The 26,239-nt window shown below is 33.9% G+C and overlaps 1 protein-coding gene across 1 annotated transcript; it reads right to left on the reverse strand.

Moving 5' to 3' along the window:
• Window positions 1-5,796: 5,796 nt before the first annotated feature.
• Window positions 5,797-10,469, reverse strand: LOC118063421 (probable pectate lyase 20). Its single transcript, XM_035077443.2, has 7 exons — window positions 10,245-10,469; window positions 9,959-10,012; window positions 9,577-9,642; window positions 6,991-7,633; window positions 6,787-6,890; window positions 6,564-6,702; window positions 5,797-6,477 (listed from the first exon to the last, which is right to left on the reverse strand). Exons 1-7 carry the CDS (start codon window positions 10,343-10,345, stop codon window positions 6,256-6,258), a joined length of 1,329 nt encoding a protein of 442 aa, XP_034933334.1. The 5' UTR covers window positions 10,346-10,469; the 3' UTR covers window positions 5,797-6,255.
• Between the last annotated feature and the right edge of the window lie 15,770 nt (window positions 10,470-26,239).

Here is a 26,239-nt window from a genome sequence, read left to right on the forward strand (position 1 = left end):
AATACACTATTTATTTATTTATCTCATATAAATTAAAATATTATTATATTTTCTAATCGTTGATATGTTTAAGGTTTAAAACAAATTATCATCAATAAGAAAATTCTTATCTTATAGGATTAAAAACATAACCATTTTAAAGCTAACATAAAAAATAAATGAAAATATTTTTTTATTTAATATTAAAAATATATCTTATGTATAAATTCATAATATTGTATGCCAAAAAAAAATAAAATAATTTTTAAAAAATAGATTAAATTCTTCTAGTTTTAATAAATTGATAATTAAAATTTAAAAAATATATAAATATATATATTTTTGAATTTTCATATAAAAAAATACAATATGATTTTTTATATTTTTAAAAGATATGATCATATGTAAATTAAAATAAAAATTATATTTTAAAGGAAATATTTTTTTGTTGTTATTCCTCCATGTTTAAAGAGCGTGGATCCACGTGCCATCATCATTGAAGTGCAAAATCTATTGGATCTAAAACGACTCTTTCACCTCTTTAATCCCCTATCGGATGTGTTCCTCCACACTCTTTAAGGAAGGAGATTGAGGTACATTAAGCCTCAACCTTCTCTTTCTTTTTCTTTTAGCTCTCTTTCTTTACTATTTTTTTTACGGTACGGTTGTGTATCCTTATCTTTATCGTTGCGAGGAGGAGCTGGCAAGTTGGTCAAAAGGAACAAGGGTTGCTGGTTCCAGTTGCTGGCGGTGTTGGGTTGCTTTCTTGTAGCTGTTGGATACCAGTGGTGTGTTGGACTAGGTGGTTCAGTTGTTGGTGTCTTTTATTTCTACCGATGTTAATCTCTTGATAGCGAAAAGAGCGAACAAAACTGAGGGGTTGGGGTTGCTAAAGCTTAGGTAGGGACTCAACATTCCTGTTATTCTGTTTAGTATTTTCTGTTATTATGTTAATAACGATTCCTAGAAATCAGGGATTGAACTACTCCTTTTTTATTCTATTATTTCTATTACTCTCTGCATGGCTATATATATAATCACATTGATGATGAATAATACAAAGAATTTTTCCTCTTGAAATATTAAGGTTTAACATTTGGTATCAGAGCCATTATTGCTTTCCTTTTCACATCTGTAGCCGTAGCTAAAGATGACAAGTGATGGCAGTTTCGTTCAACCAGCAATTCCTCAATTTGTGGGGCACTATTATCATTGGAGCATGCTGATGGAGAATTTTCTTCGCTCCAAGGAATACTAGCAAGTAGTTGAAACTGGATTTTCTATTGCAATAGAGGGTACTGATCTCTCAGATGAACAACAGAAGGCTATAGCAGATCAAAGATTGAAAGATTTGTGAGCAGAGAATTATCTCTTTCAAGCCATTGATCGTTTAATTCTTGATAAGGAAACTTTAAAGGGAATCTCGGATTCTATGAAGAAAAAGTTTCAAGGAAATGCAAGGGTTAAACGTGCGCAGTTGCAGGCCCGTCGTAAGGATTTTGAAATCCTTCACATGAAGGACGATGAGACCGTCTCTGATTACTTTGCCCATACTCTTACTATCGCTAATAAACTGAAGTTTCTTGGTGAAATATTGAATGATGTCACTGTTATTGAAAAGATCTTGCATTCTATGATTTCAAAATTTTATTATGTTGTTTACTCTATTAAGGAGTCCAAAGACTTGGACACCATGTCCATTGATGAACTACAAAGTAGTTTGTTGGTTCATGAGCAGCGCATGCACAATCATGTTGTGGAAGAGAAAGCACTGAAGATTACTCATAACAATAATGGTAGCAAATTCCGTTGTAGTAGCAACACTTTTCGAGAAAGGGGACGTAGCCGTGGGAGGCAAGGCTTTGACAAATCTCTTGTTGAATGCTTTTATTGTCATGACCTTAGTCATTTCCAATATGAATGTCCAAAGAAGAGAAAAGAAAGGGAATCACAATCATAAGCTTATTATGTTGAAACTGGTGAACCGTTGTTACTCATGGCATATGTTGATAATGCAGAGAAGATGGAATCAAAAGACTCTTTTTCAGAACATGATTCTCTTGAAGTGGATGAATGCATAAAACTTGATTCTCTTGAAATGGATGAATGCACAACAGAGTTCCTTCTAATGGCTCATGTTGAGAAAGCACCTGATGAGACATTATGGTTCCTAGATTCGGGATGCAGTAATCATATGTCCGGACACACATATTTTTTTCCAGAACTGGATAAGAGCTTTCGCAAGTCAGTCAAACTCGGTGACAACTCCAGTATTAATGTAATGGGAAAGGGTCGTATTCATTTTTAAGTTAACAATATTCCACAAGTTATTTAAGAGGTATTTTATATTCCTGATTTGAAAAACAATCCATTAAACATTGGCCAATTGCAGGAAAGAGGTCTGGCCATTCTGTTTTGATATAATAAGTGTAAGGTGTACCATCCTGAAAAAGGCTCATTTTTAAAACAACTATGACTCTTAATAGGATGTTTATTCTTCTTTCCAAGATCCAACTTCATGATCAAAACTGTTTTCTAACTTCAGCACAGAATTTAGATTATCTCTGGCATTGTTGGTATGGTCACTTGAGCTTTAGTGGCCTTCAAACTCTACAACAAAAGCAAATGGTTCATGGGTTGCCACATTTGAAATGTTCTAGTCTATTATACGAAGATTGTGTACTGGGCAAATAACATAGAAACTCATTTCCACGAGAATTTATGTTGCAAGCATCACAACCACGTCAACTCCTCCATGAGGACGTATGTGGACCAATTTCTCCTATCTCCAACAGTCACAAATGATATCTTTTGACTTTTATTGATGACTTTAATAGGAAACTTTGGGTCTTTTTCTTGATAGACAAGTCAGATGCCTTCAAACGGTTTCAGCTTTTCAAAACAAAGTTTGAGAAAGAAATTGGCACCAGTATTAGGGGCTTGCGTACTGATAGAGGCGGGGAATTCACATCAAATGAATTTTTTGAGTTTTGTTCAACTAATGGCATCCATCATCAACTTACTGTAGCTTACACTCCCTAGCAAAATGGTGTGGCAAAGAGGAAAAATCGCACAACCATGAACATGGTTTGCAGCTTGCTCACCAGTAAATAGGTTCTCAAAACCTTTTGGCCCGAGGCTGTTAACTAGGCAGTACATATTCTTAACAGAAGTCCCACGCTTGCAGTACGCAATAAGACACTAGAGGAGGCATAGAGTGGCACTAAATCATCTGTTGCTCATTTTCGAGTATTTGGGTGTGTCTCTTATACTCATGTCCCGAATAACAAATGTACCAAATTGGACAGTAAGAGCTTGAAAAGTGTTTTGCTGGGAATTAACGAGGAGTCTAAGGCTTACCGCTTATATGATCCCTTTTCTCAAAAGATAATTATTAGTTGTGATGTTATCTTTAAAGAAAAGGACAGTTGGCCCTAGAGTGAAGATCATGCTGCGGCCATTCATGCATCTCTTGAGTAGGGGGATATAGATGAAGAAAACACCTATAGTGTCCATAATGAAATTATAAACAACAACAATTTGGGTGGGATTGGTCATGTCAAAGATCATACTAGTGGATCCACTAATACTAATCATCATGTTGGGCTTTCAGAGGGAGATTTGGAGCAGCATCAAACAATCAATGCACATACAACTATAGATGTTGCTCATGCACATACAACTGCTAAGACTGATCAACTTTTCAGCTCTTTTGAAAGGTGTTCTCAACAACCACCAGTATGGCTACGAGACTATAATAATGGGGAAGGTTTCTCTGATAACGATCATCAAGGTAATTTTGCTCTATTTGTTGATGCAAATCCTCTATCATATGAAGATGCAACTCGCAATAACAAATAGAGATGTGCCATGGAGTTTGAAATTGCAACCATTACAAAAAACAATACATGGGACCTCACAAATCTTCCTTGTGGTGCAACAATAGTTGGGATGAAATGGATATATAAAACTAAGCTAAATGAACATCGAGAAGTCGATAAATACAAAGCTCGTCTTATTGTTAAAGGATACACGCAACAACATGGGGTGGATTACACGAAGGTATTTGCTCATGTGACTCGTATGGATACTATACGATTGGTGCTTGCTCTAGCTGCTAAAAAGGATGGTCTCTGTTCTAGTTAGATGTCAAGTCTGCTTTTCTTCATGGTGAGTTGAATAAGGAGGTGTGTGTTGAGCAACCTTCTGGTTATATAATAAAAGGAGCAGAAAACAAAATGTATCATTTACGAAGAGCTTTGTACGGTTTGAAACAAGCTCCACGGGCATGGTACAACCACATTAAAGCCTATTTTCTGAAGGAAGCATTTGAGAAATGTCCTTATGAACATACTTTGTTCATCAAGAAATCTTCACAGGGTACCTCTTTATTGCTTGTGTGTTTTTATGTAGATGATCTCATTTTTACTGGAAATGATGAGACATTGTTCAACTCTTTTAAACATTCCATGATGAAGGAATTTGATATGACGAATATGGGTAGAATGTGGTATTTTTTTGGTTTAGAAGTGCTATAACGAGTTGATGGTATTTTTATTTTCCAAAGAAAATATGCCTAGGAGGTGTTGGAACATTTTAATATGGCTAGGTGCAATGCTGTATATAATCCTATAGTTCCAGGATTCAAGTTAGTTACATACTCTACTGGCATGACAATTAACAACACCCAGTACATGCAAATGGTAGGCAGTCTGATGTATTTGACATCCATCAGACCTGACATTATGTTTGCTGTAAATTTGCTTAGTAGATATCTGGCACATCCTGCAGAATTCCACCTTCAAGCTGTTAAGAGAGTACTTCGCTATATTAAGGGGACACTTTCATATGGCATCTTTTATAAACAAAGTGGCAATGCGGAGCTTCTTGCCTACACCGACATCGATTATGCAGGAGATTTGAAGGATAGGAAAAGTACATCGGGTTTCTTGTTTGTGCTAAGTTCTGGAGCTGTATCTTGGTCTTCAAAGAAGCAACTTGTCGTCACACTCTCCACCATCGAAGCCGAGTTCATTGATGCTGCCTCCTATACCTGTCAAGCTGCGTGGTTGAGAAGAATGTTGGAAAAACTTGATCATGTCTCTGCTGGGATTACGATAATATACTATGATAATAGTTCTACTATTAAACTCTCCAAAAATCCTATCATAGATGGTAGAAGCAAACATATTGATGTTCGTTTCCACTTCCTTTGTGATTTGACTCGAGATGGAGTAGTAACACTTCTGCACTGTCGCTCTCAAGAACAATTAGCTGATATCATGACCAAACCATTGACATGAGTTGTTTTTGAGAAGCTGCGTATGTTGATGAGTGTTTGTGAAGATCCAGAAGTAAATTGAATACAATATCTTCAGTTTAAGGGAAGGAATTTGCTCAAATCTTTTTTGGATGAACGTTATGATGAGAAGGAGATGAAGAAATGGTTGTTTTGGGTGGCAAAAGTGTATGTAATGATGTTAGAAAGAGATGATGTGTCATGGTTGGTTGTTTGTTGGGGCTGCTGTAGGATGGGTCACAGAGGAGCTTGGATTGTTGTGATGGTGGCGTGATGGTTGGGTTAGGAGAATGGGGACGGTAACTGTGGTTGTCTTGCTGGCGTGGTGATTATGATAAGTGATGGGAGGCTGTGTTGTGTTAGCATGCTGGAGGAGGCAGTGGTCTAGTCAGTGAAAATATGCTGAAAATACTAAAAACAACGTAAATATATCAAGAACATAGTTGTTTTAGGTTTTTATTATTTTATTGGTTTGGTTTTTTTTCCTTAAAAATACTTTTAAAAATAGGGTCGGTAAAAAAATAAAGAGACCAAATGATTAGAGAAAAGCACCTTGGTGCTAGCAAATTAAACAATATGTGTGGCATGGTTGATCCAACAGAGAATTGAATTATACAATAGAGAAGAAGCAAATGGACTATACTCTATGAGGAATAGAGATGTGGAACAACACTGCAGCATTTTAAAGCAGGCCGAGGTCGATCGGTGGCAAGGTTACAGGTGGAATATTGCATAATGGCGTGACAGGACAGCAGTATGGCACATGTAGTATAAATGTACATTTGCCAGATATTTGGTGGGCAGGGCATCGGGGAGAAATACAGAGAAGGGGATGATATTGTAAACGGAGTAGCTGCAAGCTTACTGGATACTGCTAGAACAATTACAGGGAAGGAAAATGAGGAATTTTGATTTTTTTTTTTTTTTTGTACTCAACTTTTTTCTTGTTTTTTAAAAACTATTGATGGGATTGAGAATTAACATCGGCGACCCCTGCGGCAGACCAGGGCTCCAGCATTTGAAGTGATGACCCCGATCATCGATGAGGACTTGGCCCCTAAGCTTGAGGCCCTGGCATAGCTGGCTGCAGCTCCAGCTCCTGATGGAATGAAGAAGGCTCCGTTTAGCAGGAGGTCGCCTTCTGATCTCCAATTCCAATGCCTCCATACTCCAGTTTCCGTGTCTACCCTTTTTGTCACCTGCCAGTATCAATTTTTCTCTCATGACTGTAATCATCACATGATCATCGCTATCACGAGAAATTGCATGTTCATTTAGTATGTACCTCTTTGGCAAAAGCGTTGGCAGGGGCAAGATATCTGTTGCCCTGGCTATTAATCGTGGGATTAGCACTCCCTCCAATGGCATACATTTCCCAGTGCGTGTAGTCATTGTTCACCACGTGGAAATACCCATGCCTGCACCTGCAAGGTTTGTGAATTGACCTCGTTAAGATCATTCTATATATATATATATATATATATATATATTGATGGATGGTGAGTTACCTGGGCATTCTCTGGATAAGACCTTCACCAAAATGGTTATAGGCAATGGTCACTTGCATCTGCTTATCTCTTTTATAGGAGTCACTGTGGCCTAATAGCATAACCTGTTAATTAATTTTTGAAGAAAAACTCAGTCATTCCACACTGTTATAAGCTCATATAATAATAATAAAAAAAAATTGATGGATAGAAAGTATGATTGACCTCGTTATGGTGAGTGAAGTAGTTGTTTGAGATGGTAATGGCGGTGGACCCCATTATAGCATCGATAAGGCCATCTGCGCAATTTGAAAGAGAATTGTGATCAATCCAGATGTGGCTTGCTCCGAAAATGGAGATGCCATCTCCGTCAGCCATAGTTCTCCACCCATAATGGCTAGGCGAGCTACGAACCATCGCGTTGCCTGTGCTCTTACAATCATGTATATGGAGACCGTGAATTATGACATTCGAGACAAACTGGATGGTGATGCAAGCCCCATTGGCAATGTGGACATTGGTTCCACGAGCATCTATGGTCTTGAAGCTGTTCATGATAAGCTCTTGCTTGAGGGTAATCACCATGTCCCTCTTGAACACAATCCACAAAGGCTGGACTTGAATGACAGCGTGTCGTAGAGTCCCTGGTCTTGGGTTAACAGGGTCATCATCGCCAGGGTTACTAACAACGTAGTATTTTCCATCGCGACCTCCGACAGCATTGCGTCCAAAACCAATGCCACAGTTAGCAAGGCGCTTTCTGTGGAGTTGCCAATGGGGATCACATCGCCAACAATCATCAATAGGATTGCCAGTTACGCAGGAGAAAAATCCCAATTTCCTCCTTTCAGTGCTGTTGCGTATGCTCCTGGTAAAAACAGAAATCACGGTTATGAAATTGCTATCACCGTCGTCTAATTAATCAAATTGTTCCTTTCCTTTTCCAATGAGTTGACACGCGAGTTACTAATTATCCACGAGGAACCAGTCTGAAGTCCAAGTTAAAGCACGTGTAGCAGAAAAATAAGAACGAAAAGGCAAACAGTTATGTACATTTATCGCAACAACATTAAATGCGTTCAAAGTCGCGGACCAATATAGTGCAAGTATTTAATCAAACACTTGGAAGTTAAAGCAGGCTGTCCCGCTTCAAGATTTGCAGGCCATGTGATGGGAGGTGGATACGGTGCGTACGGAAAAGCGTGTGATTCTCTCCCTCAATTTGCTGTCTAAGAAATAAATGCAAGGCTGGGGGAACTAATTCCTGTCTGGTACTTAGTGTGTCGGTGGACAATAAAAATGTGGACATTTAGTGAGTTCATGGTGGCCCTATTGGATAAATTGAGCAGCTGCTGGATCAACAAAAAGGGCTTGGATAAAGGCATACGGTATGAAGCCAGATCTGTGCTATGTGACTTGTGTCTCCTGTCTCTTGACAGGCTGGAGAACAGGAGCAGAATCTAAGTTGTCTTCCCCACCTGGTCTTTTTACAGGGCAATGTACGTAATTAATACAGTTCCAATAAATCTAAAATGTGAATTTTAGCCTTGCTGGAAAAATTTATGAATTTATAATGGTGTGAAAGAATAACAACAGCTCAATTCTTTAGAAGTGGGACAGAACTCGAGGTGGAATCCTATATTATATATAAAAAACGCAGATCAGCACCCATAATTTGATTCAAGAAACTAACTTATCAGTAAAATTAGAAGACTCGATGCAAAAAGATATAAACTCTACCATCAGAATGGTTTGGTATGCTAGATATCCTGCAATCTGGTAAAGCAAAAGTCAGCATCTCCTCTGAATATTTTTTTCTTCTCTCTCGTTTAATGTACACTCAAACTCAACAATGACTTTCTTAAAAGCTAGTGTGCTTGTGAATGAGATTTGGACTGGGAAAGAAGAGGAGGACAGGAAATAAATTAAGGGCGTGGTGCGCGGATCTCAGGACATGTGCATGTGCATGTGCATAAACTGGCAGCAAGATTAAAAGGTGGAAGGAGAGAACGCAACAGTAGAGAACATGGTTGTTGATTGATCCTCAAAAGATAGAGGGGAGCTTCTTGAACAATAATTTAAAGGGTCTTTTATTTATCACAAAAACCTTTTAACATAGATGAAGCAAAACAGCTAGAAATTATCCCCTCTCTTATTTTTCCCTTTTTTTTTCCCACCTGATTAGTAGTTAGTAACGCATTTTTCTCAAATTAATTTGACGTATCCTGTATTGAGGCTTCATATATACCATTTGTCATTGACTCTTTTGACTGAAACTTCAACACCAGTGAGGTAAAAAATACATCTAACGTTCCGAAAGACCAGTAGAGACTATGCTTGATATACATATCCTATATTTATTTTTTTTATTTATTTTCTCCCTTACTATCTCCAACAACAGGGCTCTTCTCCAACAAATATAGCTTCAAACTAGCCACATCATTTGTCGTTGACTCTTTAGTGTTTGGCAGGAATTTCAGCACCAGCGAGGTGAGAATGACATCTAATGTTCCAAAGGAGCAGTAAGAACTAAAAACTATACTTAATGTTAAATAAAGAAGACTAGATCAGGGTTTACTTTTGAGTTTAAATATGCACAAGTCATGTGGTCTCTTCGTAGCTCTAAAACTTAAGAACGAAGTTCATTAAATGGAATCACGAGATTTATGGAAATAGAATGGCATTTTCCCAATAAAATAATAACTTAGCATGCATTAGACTTGCTCTTAGTAATTCTCATGGGAAGAGGGATCCAAAATAAATAAAATAAAAAACAAAAAACAAACCAGAGAGAAGGAGAGAGGCACTCACTCATCAACCATTGCAGCCACCTCCTCTGAATCCTCTACAGTGTGCTCGTTCCATGCATCATCAGACCTGAAAACATACAGGTAAGACTGAATTTTAATTCAAAATGAAGAGATTTTCACATATTTGATGCCTCACAAAATCCTGTTACTCGAGTAAGGTCATTTTCGTACATTAAAAAAATCCAAAGAGTGCGATTCTAACAAATCTAAGCATAACGAATTAACGATCGGTCCGGATTAATTTTCCGGGCGCGATCTCAATGGCTTAAAATTAACGGATGTTAGACAGATTCCGCTCGATTTCATCCAACGGTCCGAGTCCCACCATTTTCAACGTTTACGATTGGGACCTCTGTTCAGATTTTAACTTGTCTGTTACTCACCACTCTGCCATCGACGAGTTCTTTGAGCTTAGCAACTCCTGCGTTTCCTTCAACCTGATGGAATAAATACAAAATATCATGACGACTCTGCGTAGAACGCTAACATTTTCTTCTTAATTCATTCAATGCACTAGACATTAAGCAAATAGAAAATGCTCGTATACGGAGATTCTTTTGGAGCTTGCAATGAAGATCACGGTGATTCAAATGTGAAAAAAATGCACCTCTGTTTCCATTAATTCCTACTGCAGTCTTCTATATTGAATGAATTCTCATCAAGATGTACCTCAATTTCAGTTCGTCTTTCTCTTCCGCAGCGTTTACACTGAGAAACATAACTAGAACCAGCAATGTCCATGTACAAAAGCATCTTAGCGAAACCGCCATTGTTGAATCAAAGAACACACACTCTCTTATAATTGCTCTTTCTATTCTCTCTTTCTCTAGAAAAGAGAAAATCTCTCTGTTTCTTTTTCTGTGTACTGATGAAGAGAAGAAGAAGAAGAAGAAGAAGATGGAGTCAGAGAAGAGGTGAAGCTGAGCTCTCTTTTTATAGTGAAAATTAAACGCCTGTCAAGCCTAAAATCACTTGCCTAACTTTTTTATTTAACCCTCCTTTTAACTCTAGTTAAGTCAATTGACCCTCTAATAGTAACCACATTTAACCGCCACCCTACCTCCCTAACCGCTACTAACTGATTTCTTCTCTCTCTCCCAAAGAAAGAGTGAGAGAGAGAGATAGAGAGCCTTTAAGTCTCCACGTCTCATGTGTGTCGGTCCATCACGTGCCTGATCACCTCCTCTCTGACACATCAGCCCACAATCACTGGGGACCACCGTGGCCTTGTCAGCTAATTTATTTTGATTTACTGGTATTTGGTACTCGCCTTTGACGTGGGGTTATTGGTACTCGCTAGTTATGTTTGCCACGTTGTCACATGTTTTCAGAATCCGGTTTCGTACGAATTTGACTGTTGATTATAAGATGTACGTCGTTGACAGCTGTCCAGCTCATGAGTACGGTAAAAGGGGTCTATGTTCTTCAAGGTTACAGGTTCTTCTGGTTTGTGTCTCTGTGCAAATCCCCACGTAAAATGTTTCCCGCTAGTTTACCGCGCTTCTCCTTTTCCTTTCTTCCTTTCTCAATACAAATTTGCTTAGTTTTGACTCGTGTGTTAGGCTTGCTTTTATGTATAATTATTATTAGTTAGGTATTCCGCGCATTATATAATAAGCTATTTATTTTTCATAAAAAAATTTAAAATTTAGAAAGTGTTGTTTTTATTTGAATCTAAGAGTTCTTGGGTCTGGCTACAACGTTAAACCCAATAATAATATTTATAATATTAATAATAATATATATAAACTTGTTTGTATAGTTTTCAAACCCAGCCCGGTCTAAGGCTCGGTTCCGGGTTTTGACCGGTTCATTAAGTTGGCCGGGTCAATTTTTTTTTTTTTTAAATTAAAACACGTCGTTTTAGGTTAAAAAAAAAGTTAATGGATTGCAACCGGGTTTTGACGAGTCTTGTCGGATTAATCGGGTCACACTGGGTTTTTCCTTACCCTATTTTTTCTTGAACCTGACCCGATTCCAACTCCAGGTCGGCCGGTTCTGGGTCAACCCGCCAGGGCATGATTTCAAAACTATGGTTGTCTGACTTAAGTTTATATATTTTTTTAATCTATTAAAAAAAATTATGGTTTTTTTTTCATGGTAATAATATTTTTTAAAAAATTATTAATGATAATGATAATAACAATAATGATTTTTTAAGTTTACCCTTCAAATCAAATATATGGTTGTTTTTTCAAATTCGTTAATTATTATATTAATAATATTAATTATAATAAAAATAAGAATATTTTTAATACAAATAATAATATTTTTAATATTAATAACAATATTAAACTTACCCAAGAGTAAGTGAGTCTGGCGGCAACCCAAGAAAAAACCAAACTGACAATTTTCTCCTCAACCATTATTTTAAAGTCAAATGCATCCTAATAAAAAAACAACTTCACTTTTCTATGTAGTTTTTACAACTCTATGTGGCAAGGACAGTTTCACCATTACACTGTTTTAATCTATTAATCCATAGGTGATTTATATTTGGGTAAACATTAATAAAAACACTAAGTTCTTTTAATATATTATATAATAATATGCTATTTTAGAGCCTCATCCAAACTTAAAAATAATTGCTTTTTTTTATTTTTATAGAATTTATAAATAAAAATAAATTTTTTTTTTTAAAAAAAAATAAGATAAATATTTTATTTAGCTTCCAACTAAAGTTCTGATAAAATTTAATATACGTTAATATATTTTTTTATTACAGTTAGAGATTAAAAATCAATTAAGTATTTTCTCCGAGATTTGTTATACTGATCAAACTAAATACATTATGTTTTATTTTATTGATTTGAATAGTCATATTCATGAATTTCTTTTTTGTTAAAAAAAGTTTTAAATCTCAAAAGACACTAATATAGAGCCGCTGGATGTGTAATCGAAACCAACTACTTATAAGTGGTTGTCCTACCTCCTAACATGATTAACTAAACTAGGCGGAGGCAGTGTGTTTGGCTCAATTTAGAAAAAAAAAGTTTAGTTTTTATAAGCTTAGCCGAGGGAATTAGCCTAATTTTTATAGGCTGATTGTAATATAAAAATTCTCTCGAGAGTATATTATTTTTATTTTATTAATATATATATATATAAAATATTTATTTTTCATTAGGATAAGATAATTTTTTCAGTTCCTTATCTCCATAAAATATATCTCCATAAAATACAAGACTCATTATCTATATATTCCCATTAAATCTTCAAAACTTCATGACCATAATTTTCATTTTTTAATATGTAAATATTTTCAAAGTAACTCTTTTTAAAATATTATTATGTTTTATTTTTAAAAAATATATTTATTTTAGCATATAAAATTTCTAAATTTATTAAAGGGATTTTTTTATTAGCCACATTGACTTACCTATGGCACTAGATATAAGCTACCAATAGTCATCTTGACTAGGAAAAATAAATCGAATTGTTAGAATCAAGAGATTAATTAATTATTCAAGACATAAGTTTTATTTCTAAATTAATTTGATTTTTTAGGATATTATTATTGACGCCATTTATAAAAACCTAATAAAAAGCCACTATCCAATAGATAGGTCAGACGGCTCTCTAAAACCTAATAAATCACATAGGATACACTATTTTTTATAGAAGCAAGTTTCTTTTTAAAAATAAAATAATTGTATCCTATTTAATATCAATAAAATTAATCAATTATTTAATACATAAATTTTGTTAAATTTTTTTAAAAACATTATCGATTATAAAAATGATTTGATTGTTAATGTATCTCAACATGAAATGTGACGGGCATCCAAACCCATCTTAAAATTACAAAAATAAAAAGGGAGAGAAGTTTTGAAGCTATTATTTTGTATCACAACAGAATTTGACTAGAGAAAAGGTCTCAATCTCAAATCTGGCTAGCTTGGCTTCAACAAAATTCAAATCATTGCATCCTTTCTCTTATCTTTTTTTTTTTTTTTTTGTAGCAACAGCATGATTAGACATTCAATGTACAGTGCCCATAACGTGAGATGGGTCTACATTTGTCTTTCCCAGGACGTTGTGGATTCAAATGGTCCATTAATTAATTAGAGCTCGAGAGCTCTTACAAATCTAATATGAAATCCAAGACCAGTGTATGCATTGAGCTAGAACACAACAAATTTGTTCATCGTTACAATTAAGAGGCTTTGAGTTTGGCCTTTCCTAGTAAAAAAAACCAGAGAGATTAGTAAATGATTTTATATTAGAGTGTTTTAAAATACAGTAGTAGTTGTTTTTCAATGTGTTTTTTATTTTAAAAATATATTAAAATAATATTTATTTTAAATTTTTAAAAATTATTTTTAATATTAGTACATCAAAATGTTATGAAAAAACAAAAATATATTAATTTAAAACAAAAATAAAAAATAAAATTTTAAATTTTTTTTTAGAAACATTTCTGAAATACAATGCGAAACACTATACACATCACAAACATAAGATTAGCTTATTAAAAAGTAAAATAAAAAGAACAAATTTCCACCCCTTTCCTTTGTTTGTCAAAATTAGGGCAGACAACAATTGCCACTTATGTTCATAATCATGAGAGTTTGCGTCCCTGCTAAGTAATAATCGCTGTGACTAGTTCAAAAAAAAGTAATAATGGCTATAATCATCAATATAAGGTGTGATTTCCTCTACTTTTTTTCCTTTTCTATTTTTAATTTATATACTATATTGTTGAAATTTAAGCATATTAATATTGAGCTGGTCGTCTAAAGGCGGATCATCCATGAAAAAGCCACCTCTTTTCACCTTTTTTTTTTTTTTTTTTTTTTTAATGTTTTCCCAGTCTGGACGCTTAACCTTAAAGGCTTTTGATAGTCAAAGCAAGTGCAAAGAGTTACGATCAAAGCCAGTGTTCATCAATCAATCATATCATTTTAGAGTCTAAATTACTAGTTTAAACTCTTGAATTAAAGTTATTTTTTAATATAATATTAGATTCTCTTTGACCAAATATTACAAATTCAAATCCTTCTATTTTCGTTATTTCTAATTAAATTTTAGTATAAACACTTGTTTAAGTTTTAAATTTAAAAAATTTCATTTAAAAAATTTGTGCTATAATATAATTTTTTTTTAAAGATCTTCACATGTCTATAAAGTTTTGGGTTGGAAGAAGTTTTTTTTTTTCTTTAATTGGTCATCACTTTCATATCTTACATTTATAAATATATATAATTAGGAATATAGTTTAATTGGTCAGATTTTAAATTTATTTTTTAGATATCACAAGTTCACGTCTCATAAATCTCAGGACCACTAAAAACTTACATAGTCGTTAACTTTAAAATTCATGGAATTAATCATAATACAAACAAGTTAATTCATACATTCACTTTAATAAAATAAAATAACAAAAAACATATACAATCACTTCATCAAACGTGCATGTCCTTGCAAAATTTAGATGGAACCCCGCATTTTAGCTAGCCAATCCCTTGAGATGCAAGCCAGGCTAGATTGGCCCCCATGAAGGCTAGATGTTTTGCTACCCCCACCAAAACCTCGCTCACTTTGATTTTTCCGCTTCTGTGCTCTGTAGTGTTAAATTGAGGGAGAAGGTACAACGCAGACAGCAGTATTGTTGAAGCAATGTCTCGCTGTCAGAAATTAATTAAAGTAAGCTTGATAACTTAACCGGCTTCCTTAATCACACAAGAACTTAATTGACATAAAAGTATGGCGCATGTCTTGGACTCTGCACGCCATTGATCTTGAGTTCCTGAATCATAAACATAACAAAAAACTCTTGCAAGGATAATGAAAGCCTCTCAACGTCTGCTATTACTCGAATTAGAAAAAACTCTTGACAAGGCACTTGTTTAATTATCAATGATACTTTCAGTACTTGAATTGTCTAAAGAGAAAATAATAAAAAAAAAAAAAAAACTACACTTGCATTGACTGTGCAGAACATAGCAAGGGCATATGGCAGCCGTGGTTGATTTCTTGTTCCAAAATGATGGTGAAAGAGAGACTTTTGGACTTTAGCTCTAGCACTGTTTCGTTGCTTTATTCACCTACCTCTCGTGATGATTTGCAAATGTCATCAACTCAAAATTCTGTTCTAAATCATTGTTTTATTGCGATTCGTCTGTGTTAATGGTGCCGGAGGGTCAACGTCACTCTATGTTTGTGTCTGCTGCTGCACTGGGAGGAGGGGGGAGTCAAGAATGTTCTCATTGAATCTCTGGAAATTGCTTCAAAATCCAAGAAATGTGAAAAAAATAAGATACAAACACACAGTTTTGTAGTTGTAATGAACGTGGACCACCATTTCTTCATTCAATTCAAAGCTCCACAAAAACTTTGACTAGCTAATTGGACGTACTGATCAACTCTCAAGTTTGGTGGTGAAGTGAACCGCCCACAAGAACCATATCGAAATGGCACTCACCATGTTTCCATTTTCTAATTGCTCGAAGCAATGCCTGGCCATAATTAATAATCAGTGTGTCTGTACGAATATATATATATATATATATATATATATATCCATGGAATGGCTTTATTTCCGTGTTGCCTGCGCATCAGCATGCATGCATGTTCCCTTGTTTTGTCAAATATACGTCTTCTAAGTTGTAGTTAACGTGTTACGGGAGGTTTCAGGGGTGACGTTTCCGACCAACCTCACTGGTAAAATTGAATATTGATCAGAATCGAACTGGGGTTGGTGGGGGGTAAGCTGCTGGTTTGTTTATTAGGTGTGTGGATTCTTCGTTGCCTGCACAACTCGAGAAAAAAAAAGGTCGCATGTCTGTTCCCCGCTAATCAGGGGGGCTAGAGCCTGTTAATTGATTCCTTCCTTAATACGAAATACTAATCCCACCAATTTCGTCGTCTCTTTGATAAAACAAAAGTGGTTTATGAAACTTGTGGGAGTTCAATTTCAGAAACTCAAAAGCCACTTCCGTACGTGTTGACTTATTTGTGTTTGAAACTGCGGTGTGCATGTTTTTTTTTTATTAATTTAATATATTTTCAAGTAAAAAATACTTAAAAACAGCTAGAAATGCGCTATCAAGCACCCGATTGTAATTTGTGTTGATAGGTCCGAGGAAATGGCAGTGATCAGTTGCTTATATATCTCCACCAACTCCTTGCTAAATTAGTCGCTTCTCCACATACAAAACATATGATGGGAAGCCATTATTAACTCGACAAAATGGCAAGAACATGATCTATTATGCTAGAATCAAACACCCGCAAGTCAACTGTTAATTGCTCCTGTCCTCCTTCCACAGCAAATGACAGAAGTCGTCCTCGCAAAGATTTGTGGATCGACTTCACATTAAACAAACAAATAGTTGATGAGTGTGGAGAGTGACTAATTGTAATTGTCATGGTTCCACACTGTCCACTCCTATCAAAGAAAAACCAGCAGAAACAGGGAACAGCCAGGATGATCATGTCATAAAAACCTAACTTTGTGTCGTTAGGTTTATCAAATTAGTCAAGAAACTAATTAGTTACAATTCACCATAGTTATGAAGTGATTGTTTTACGAACGCCAACCTAACTTGGCTGCTTTTAGAAACCAAACACTTTGCAGGCTACAAATACCTAATGGAGCACTTGTGTAACTCTTATGTCATGGTTGATCATATCAACCCAGTTACTTGGTAGTTTGATTTAAACTAGTTCTTTTTTATATGCAGTGAAACCAAACCCAATACTCTGCGATGGTCATGATGAGCGGAGGTCAAACTTCTAGATGTTTTTGGAACATGAAATTAAGATCAATGTGGAAAAACTCCAAATTGAATTAGGATTTTGGAGGAAAATGTGTATAAAAAGATTCCGAGAACAAAAGGTGCAAGAGGGTGTACTTTATGTTGGTCATTTGTTGTGTGGTTGTCCATCATTTTAGCAGGCCAAGATCCACAACGTTATCCACTTTAAGGATAGGATTAATTTATTGATTTGAATGCGGTAAACAAAATCTTTTTCTCTCCTCTTCCTTTTCCAGTGACTCTCACTCTCTTCTCTCAGAGTCTGAGTACCTAAACATAAGAAAAATAAAGTTTATGATTAAAACATTAACAAAAACCTAAAGCTCGTGAGAAAAGTACTATGAAGAGGCCTTCATTTATCGTGGATTGAATTAGTTAAATTAATTACAATTTTCCCTTCTAAAAAAAGTAAATTATTTATTAGAGGTTGTTATGTCATGCACAACATTGGATGGTGGGTCATGCTTTCTAGATCGAATAAGTTTTGGATGTATTGAAATAAAACATAAAATTATGATTTGAAAGGATTCAAGGGTCACTACCTAGTATTATGATCACTGGAAACCCTAATGATCCGCGAGAGTTTGGGTAAGAGAACTGATTAAGTAAGGGAAAAACGTATCACCCTAGTAGAGGTGATCATTTTCGGTTTGGTTTGGTTTTTACATGAAAAAATTAACCAAACCGACATTATTATTTTTTTAAATTTAAAATCAAAATCAGTTCGGACCGACTGGTTTCGGTTCAGTCCGGTCTGATTTTTGTTGTTCAAAAACTGGTAAAATCAAAATGCAAATCTCGTTTCTGTTGTTTAGAAACTTGTTCCAATTTACATAACCAAGACATAATTGAAAGGAAAACAGATTTGCCCACAAAATACAAACAAATCTCGGTTTCTGTTGTTTAGGAATTCTAGTTAAAATACAAGCATAACCAGAGTTGCAAATTATAACATAATAAAAAAAGAAAAAACCCACAAAATATCAAGAAAAATAGAAACAAAGATTAATCAAGATTGAAAGGAAAACAAATATGCCTATAGTGAATGAGTGGGATCCAAATGAGAGCTTAAGATTGGAAGGAAAACTGATCTGCCCATTGTGATGTAGTTTGATTGAAGTAAATTGTGAAGTTATGAAGAAGAGAAGATATAGGGAGAGCTCATGAATTTGTTGCCAAAGAGAGAAGAGAATATGATGGAGAAGATAAAATGCAAAGATGTGGAGAGATGAGAGATAGAGAGAAAAGGAGGGGGGGCTACGGGGAGAGATGAAAAGCATAGAGAAAAAATGAGAAAAAAAAGGGGGGCTGCGCGAAGATGATGAGAGGCAGAAAGAAGGAGAGGGGTGGCGGCGTGGTTTAGAACCTTTAGGATAGAGATTATTTATAGTCTTTTTTATTTTTTCAGAGTTAATGAGTTATGGTTGAACCGATTCGGTTCAATCGGTTTCAGGCATTTGAAACCGAAACCGAACCGAACCGGAAATTATTTTGGATTTTTTAATCGATTAATTTAATTTTTTTCTCAATTCAGTTTTTTCGGTTTTTTTTTTATTTTCTCGATTTAATCAATTTTCAAATTTTTTGCTCACCCTAGGACACCCTACATATGGTAAGCTATATTGTTGATTATTCAAAGTCATGTTTCTATTCATTAGCTAATTAAGGTTTAAGAAAAGTCTTCCTCAGTAAATAGATTATTATTTTATCAGGTTAAAACCTAATCATTCTAAATTCCAAAAAAATGTTTGTTTAAGGTTTAAGAAAAGTTCATATCGATAAGAGAATTTTTATCTCATTAGGTTAAACACTAACCATTCTAAAGCCCACAAAATAAAATAAAAAAGGTTTTTTTATTTGAAATTATAACCAAATCCTAATGGAAAATCACAGACTTATTATGATACCCATTAAATTTTGTATTTTTCAAAGTATGAAAAAATGCAATTTATATATTGTATTTAATGAAATATGCATAAATATTTTAAAAGTTGGCCGTGTGCATGCAAAAAAAATATATATTTATATTTTTTAAATAAGAAATTTTTTTAGAATTTTTGGAATCGTTGAAATTAACGAGAAAAGCGGGAATTTGTAATATTGAGTCAGTATCTTACAATATAAGTCTATATCCCCGATATTAAGTGAAATTGTTGGGAAAATATGCAAGGAACTCACAAATAATTTTAAAATAATCCCGAATTTTTTCAAGATTTTTGAAAATTATTTGAGAGTTTATTTGGAAAAAACACAAAAAAATAAGAATATAAACACTGTTTGAAAATCAGTGGAGCTTGTTTGCCAAACACGTCTTTAACTAAAATTTGAAGGCATAAAAAATGTCTTAAGGACACATTTTAAAAACATAACTTAAGAACAAAATATTGTGTTTTTTCTTTGATCAAAATAATTATGCCAAACATTTCCTTATTGAAAAATAGGCTCAACCCAACCACGTGGGTTAGGCTTCCTGACCCCAAAACCCAAACCCATAAACATGACCTAAAACCAAAAATAAGAAAAAAAAGATAAAAAGGGAAAGAATTTGAATTTGCTTAAGAACTTGTGAAGAAACCCAAAAGCAAAGACTCAAAAAGTAGACTAGATCAAGTCGAGATAAAGGCACATAAACATGTAATAGATAAATGTCAACCCGGAAAGTCAGTAAACCCAAAAGGTCAACAAAAGGTCTAAACCCAGAAAATTGCAATAAAACAACATAAACCTAGCAACCTAAGCTTAAGCATGCTTACCATGAATTATTGGAATAATCAAAACAAAAAATTTTTTTAAAAAAAAACAAAAGATTAAAGGCAAAAACAGCAAGCAAGAACTATAATGACAACAAGTTCTCTATGCATAAGCATTGTTTTATTGATCATAGGAAATGTATATCTACCATGGGGATCAAATCTCATTTAATTTGAAGGTTCAAAACTCCACATTCATTGATTGAAAAGTTTATTAGGAACAAGATGTTGTTGAGTTCATTGAATCAAAGGAGGTATGAACATGTAATAAGAATAACTAATCCTTATAGATGAGGTGTTTCTCAATCCATTAAGGTGGTTAGAGATACCTTGTTCATTCGCCTGAAGGTGGCAACCCGATTAGCCTTCTCGGTTGAAGAAGATAATAAACAAGGATTAGATGACGTGTCATTCATTCTCTTCATTAAAGATAAGTGACATATCGTTCAGATTAAATCCTAGAAATTAGGGTTTTCTAATTGGGAATTCGCAAACTTCAATTTGGTCTTTGTTGTTTCAAATCTAGCATATGCACTCTCAATTGACTCTTAAATTTCTTAATTTTTGCAATTGCAACCTTGAAAACTTTGATTTGACTCTTTTAATTTGAGTGTATTTTTCAAATTGGTTCTTAGTTTCTAATTTGTTTAATTTGACCACCATCAACCATCAAACTTTCAATTTCTTTCAAGATGACCCGTGCTTTTGATTGATTGTAGTCCCCGAACTTACACGTCTTTTGCACTTTGATCCTTGATTTTGAGATTCTTCAATATGGCTCTTAATTGACCCCCGAACTTTGATTTTCTTGCAATTTCAACCTTGATTTCATCTTGATAAGCTTATAAAAATTAAATATGGTCCTTTAAAATTTAAATATTATCAATTAAGCTCAAATTAAGCTTCCAAACTTAATTTATCACCAATTAATTCTTTAATAAAATTAATTTGACCCATTAAAAGTCTAATTAAGTCCTTGCACTTAATTAATTATTTTAATTTGGCCTAAATTAATTTATAAAATTAATTAAACATTTAAGTGTACCTATGATTAAATCAAATCACCCTATTAAAAATCTAATTAGATTTAAGTTAACCTTGAATTTTTATGCAAATTCGTCCAATTTGTTTTTTAAGTTAACCTTGAATTTGAATTTACACTGCCTTTTATATTTGTCGCGGGGGCCGCGACGTCGTCTGGCGACGGCGGAGGCTCTTTGTCGTGTCTCCTGTGTGAGGTGTGTTGTATGTTGGGAAAGGTTTTTGGATTTAATCATAAAATTATGATTAATGTCAGGAGTCGCCACCTAGTATTATGGTCACTAGGAATCTATGGTCTGCGAGAGTCTGAGTAAGGGATTAGTTGTGCAAGGAAAATACGCATCACCCCTAGTGCACCCTACCTAAGGTAAGCTGCATTGTTGTTTGATTGTTTTTTTCTGAGTCAAGTTTCTATTCATTGGTCTTTTCTAAGGTTCAAGGCAGATCTCTCTTCATGAGAAAGTCTCTACCTTATTGGGTTAAATTCTAACTGTTCTAAAGTCTGAATTTTAGCATCGCATTTTTACACTTTGTATCTTTAATACTTGAGGGTGTACTTTATTATATAATTTTACACTCCACAAATATTAAAGTCTACGTCTAGACCCTAATTTTATTTATTTTTTATTATTGTTTTTTGACATGTTGGTCAAATCCTAATGGATAATCATAAACCGGTTATGATATTTATTTTTGGATTTAAAAAAAAAACATGAAAAAGATGCAGTTTTTGTTTTTGTTTATATATATATATTCAAAATATGCTTGGAAAATATTTAGGATTTGGTCGTATGCAATAAGATATTTTTTATTTGTGAAAATGTTTTGAAATTTTTTTTCTTTCTTTTTTTAATATTTCAGAGAAAACCGGGTATTTTAATACCAAATTTGTATTTTACAGTGTAAATATAAAGCCTGATATTATGCAAAATTGGTAGAAAAATATTTGAGAAAATCAAGAATTTTTTCAAAGGATTTTTTGAATTTTTTTGTTTTTTTTTTTTTTTAAATATGTATAATAATAACATATAATATATTATTATATTAATACGTTGCACAGTTGCAGAACGTGAACAGTGTTCTGCAAACAATTACTGTTCACATTCTGCATGCAACCGAATGGTTGCAGAAGTTGGAGATGGGCGGAGGAGAAGGCTACCGGCGCGGTGGTGAGACCGGCTGCTGGCTCTGGTCACCACTGGAAGAAGAAGAAAGCGCAAGCCGAGGAGGAGAAGGGAAGCTCGCGGTTGGGGCAGTTGGAATGGCTAAGGAGAGAGCTACTACCATGGCTGCATTTGGGAAGGAAAAGAGCTTCTGGGCAAGGTGGTGGCCGCCGCTTTTGTTCTTGCCGCTGCTGCCGAGGTCACAGTGGTAGAGAAGAAGATTTTTACAGAGAAGAGAGAGAGAGAGAGAAGTGGTGCAACCACCACGTGAGGTGGTTTGATGGATACTTGAGGTGGGGATGATGGTGAGCAGACGGTTGATGAAGTTGGTGGTGACTGAATGCCACAGTGGAGAGAGAAAGCAGAGAAAGGGCCGGTTGCAAAAAAAATGAGCAGGAAAGGTTGGTTTTCGGCTGAATTTGAGTTCAATTTTCTCCTCCCTCAGGTCATCAACAGAGATTCTATTTATAGGTGGTTGAAGAGGGTAATCTCGTCTATACCGGGATAAAATTTCAGACCTTGATTTGGTTGGGAAGGATCCCAACCGTTGGTTCAAAGTAGCCTCCCTGAGTTGTCAAATCTGCAGGTAAAGGTTGCCTGAGTTGACCTCTTCACGCCGTCGTCGCCGTCACCGTGCTGTCATTCATCCTAAAACATTCACATGGGGTTGTAGAGGAACTTCAAGGGATTTTTTTCGTGCAAGATTTGTTCGATTTGATGGAGAAATCAAGCATTAAATGCACCTGTAAAGCAGGCTCCCATGTTGTTTCTTTCGGATAAAACGGGGAATACAATGAATAGTGACCAGACGACACGTCGTCTGGTCCTCTCTCTATTTTTTTTCCAAAACAACGTCGTTTTGGGTTTGAATTAGGGATTTAAACTGATTTTTAATTTAGTCCTCAAGCTTCCAATAGCTTTCAATTGAACCCCCAATTGACCATAAACTTCTGATTTAATACAATTAAGCTCCTGATGAACTTCAATTGGAACCCCGAAGTTACGCGCCTTTTACATTATGGTCCTTGGTCTCGGAAATTGCCAATTTAACCCCTAATTGACCATCAAACGTTCAATTTCTTCAATTTCACCCCTGGTTTTTTTTTCAATTGAACCCCATAGTTTGCCGCCTGTTGCAAATTGGTCCCTGGTATAGGATTTCTTCAATTTCACCCCTGGTTTTTTTTCAATTGAACCCCATTGTTTGCCGCCTGTTGCAGATTGGTCCCTGGTCCCGAATTTCTTCAATTTTCTTGCAATTTGGCCCCTAATTTCAATCAATTAACTTGGTAAAAATTAAATTTGATCTTTTAAAATTCCAATCTTCTCAATTAAGCCCAAATTAACCTTCCAAACTTAATTTTTTCACCAATTAAGCCCCAAATAAAATTAATTTGACCAATTTAAAGTATAATTAAGTGCTTGCACTTAATTAAATCCTTCAATTGGACCCAAAGCAATTCTAAAACATATTTAAAATTTAATTTGGCTCATGATTAAACCAAAATTGGCCTATTAAAAATTTAATTATGTCCTTGGACTTAATTTTTCACTAATTAAGCTCCAAATAAAATTAATTTCACCCATTTAAAGTATAATTAAGCCTCACACTTAATTAAATCCTTTAATTGAACCATAATTAATTCTCAAACATAATTAAAATTCAATTTGGCCCATGATTAAATCAAATTGGCCTATTAAAAATTTAATTATGTCATTGAACTTAATTTTTATGCAAATTCATCCAATAATCATTTAATTTGACCTTGAATTTGCATTTTTCTCCATTTTTTGGGGCATAATGGGGAATAATTAGGTCTTGAATTTCGTTCAAAAATTACAGCTTGATTTTTTTCTATTTTTATAGCCTTCCTTGCTCTGCTTTCTCCACGTTACCAACTTTTATTTTATTTTTTTATTTTTATTTTGAAAAAAAAATGATTTTTAGGGAATAACCCAGAATTGGGTTATGACAATATTTACATCCTTTAATAGTATAATTGAGTTTCTATATAAAATCAAAGATCTAATTTGATATTTTCATCTCTCATTTATGCATGTAGATCATTCTTCAACTTGTTCTTGCCAATCAAGTCGCTTGTCTTCCTACATATTTTTTCAATCTTTTTTCTTTTTTTTTTAATTTAAAAGAAATGGATAGTTTTGGGGGAATCCAAAATTAGTTTATGACAAGGGTCATTGAGTCATTTCACAAGGATCATTTGTCATTTTGTATTTGAGCAAGGACAACTTGGTCTTTTTAATTTTTTTTCACAATATAATTACTTAATTGCCCTTAAAAGAAAGCATAGTAAAATGACTTATTACTTTGAAATCAAAGTCTCCTTACCTTGCATCCAAAGGCTTATTCATACTTTCATTTTGGTGTTTTTGACTTTTTGTAATTATCATCTGGTCTTAGGAGAAATTTAATATTTTAATAATTATATATATATATAAAGAAAAAAAAAAGTTGTTGGCGCATGTAAATATGTCACTCCGTGTTGCTCAAACAACATGTAAAGTGGCTTTTGGCGGTTAAAAATTGAATTCTTTAGTGTTTTTTTTTTTTTCATCATGGCAAGGCTACTCCATAGGCGACGTGTGTGATGTGATTCTTTCCGATTGATTCCTCATTGATTTCTACACCTAACCTTCCAAAACTTCTAAAGAACCCCTTAATTGTTTTTTCTTCGGATTCGATTTTTATTTTTTCAATTAAATTTTTTAATTTGAATTATTTATAGATTTAAAATTTGTTTTTAATCTCATCCTTCTTTAATATTTTAATTTGACATATTTGGTCTTTATTCTTTTGATTGCTTTCATTGATTATTTTTTATTTGAATTATTTTGTATAATTATTTTTTTTTCAATTTCATCTTTTTTTAATTTTTTTAATATGTCAAATTTGATCCTCATTCTTTTATTGTTATTTATTTTATTTGAGATCATTTTTTTAAAATTACTTTTTGTTTACAATTTCATCCTCCTTCATTTTTTTATTGCTATTATTTACTTTGACAAATTTTTTTAAATTGATATTTTTTATTTTATTTTTAACATTAAATTGAGCTTCTTAATGAAGCCCATGTTTATGATTTAATGGATTGTGAATTTTGGAGATTACCACAGGTTTAGGAGATTTATTTGGTTCATTTGTTTTTTTTTTTAAGATCAGTTTTTTTTTTCAATTTCATCCTTCAACATTTGATTTAATTAAAGACGAGGCTCCGCTTATTTTTTTTTTAAAATTTACTTTCTATAGGATTTTTCACTAATTTTTAAAATAAATCTGGTTATCTTGAGTTTTTTTATTTGTCGATCTTTGTTAAGTTTAGCTTTTTAAAAAAATAAATTCTTGTTTTGAATTAAATTAAATCAATTGCTTAAATATAAGCATTTTATACTCACTTCACGATATTTTTCTTTACTTAGATATAGCTTTTTTGTGTACTTTTTTAAAAAAAAAATTTTCTTTTTTGGCCTTCAGTATATGGTTGGTTAGAATTGAGCTCCCTATTTTGTTTAGATTTATATTCATGGGGTTATCACGGTTTCATACCCCAAATCATGGGTTTCACAAGTTAACCATGGCTGGTTTGGATCAAGTTAATGTGTTGTAATCTCAACCAATATATCATCATCTCAATACCTTGAAAGTGTTTCATCTAGTATGCATTGAATTTTTTACTTCATGTAACATCTTTAGAATTTTTTGTAAGGTTACGAAAAAAACAATCTGACTTGTGATATAATACGAGCCAAGAATCTAGTAAATAACTAAAACTCAAAGGAACAAAATATTTTTTTTGTGACATCTAAGGGTTGAAATGTGAGAGAAATGAAGTTTTAGGGCAAAAAACATAAACATCTAAAATTGCAAGGGTAAAAAATATGATAATCTAAAACTTTAGGGACCAATTGAACTTTTTCACGACATCCACCGA

The sequence above is a fragment of the Populus alba genome, chromosome 14, assembly GCF_005239225.2.
Source record: "Populus alba chromosome 14, ASM523922v2, whole genome shotgun sequence".
Taxonomy (NCBI): domain Eukaryota; kingdom Viridiplantae; phylum Streptophyta; class Magnoliopsida; order Malpighiales; family Salicaceae; genus Populus; species Populus alba.

Excerpts from the sequence above, each read along its gene's own strand:
- LOC118063421 (XM_035077443.2), bottom strand. The coding sequence starts at position 10,345 with ATGGCGGTTTCGCTAAGATGCTTTTGTACATGGACATTGCTGGTTCTA. Across the intron at positions 9,643-9,958 it reads AACTCGTCGATGGCAGAGTG|GTCTGATGATGCATGGAACG; the intron begins GTGAGTAACAGA and ends GTATGTTTTCAG. Across the intron at positions 6,703-6,786 it reads CTTATCCAGAGAATGCCCAG|GTGCAGGCATGGGTATTTCC; the intron begins GTAACTCACCAT and ends CAAACCTTGCAG.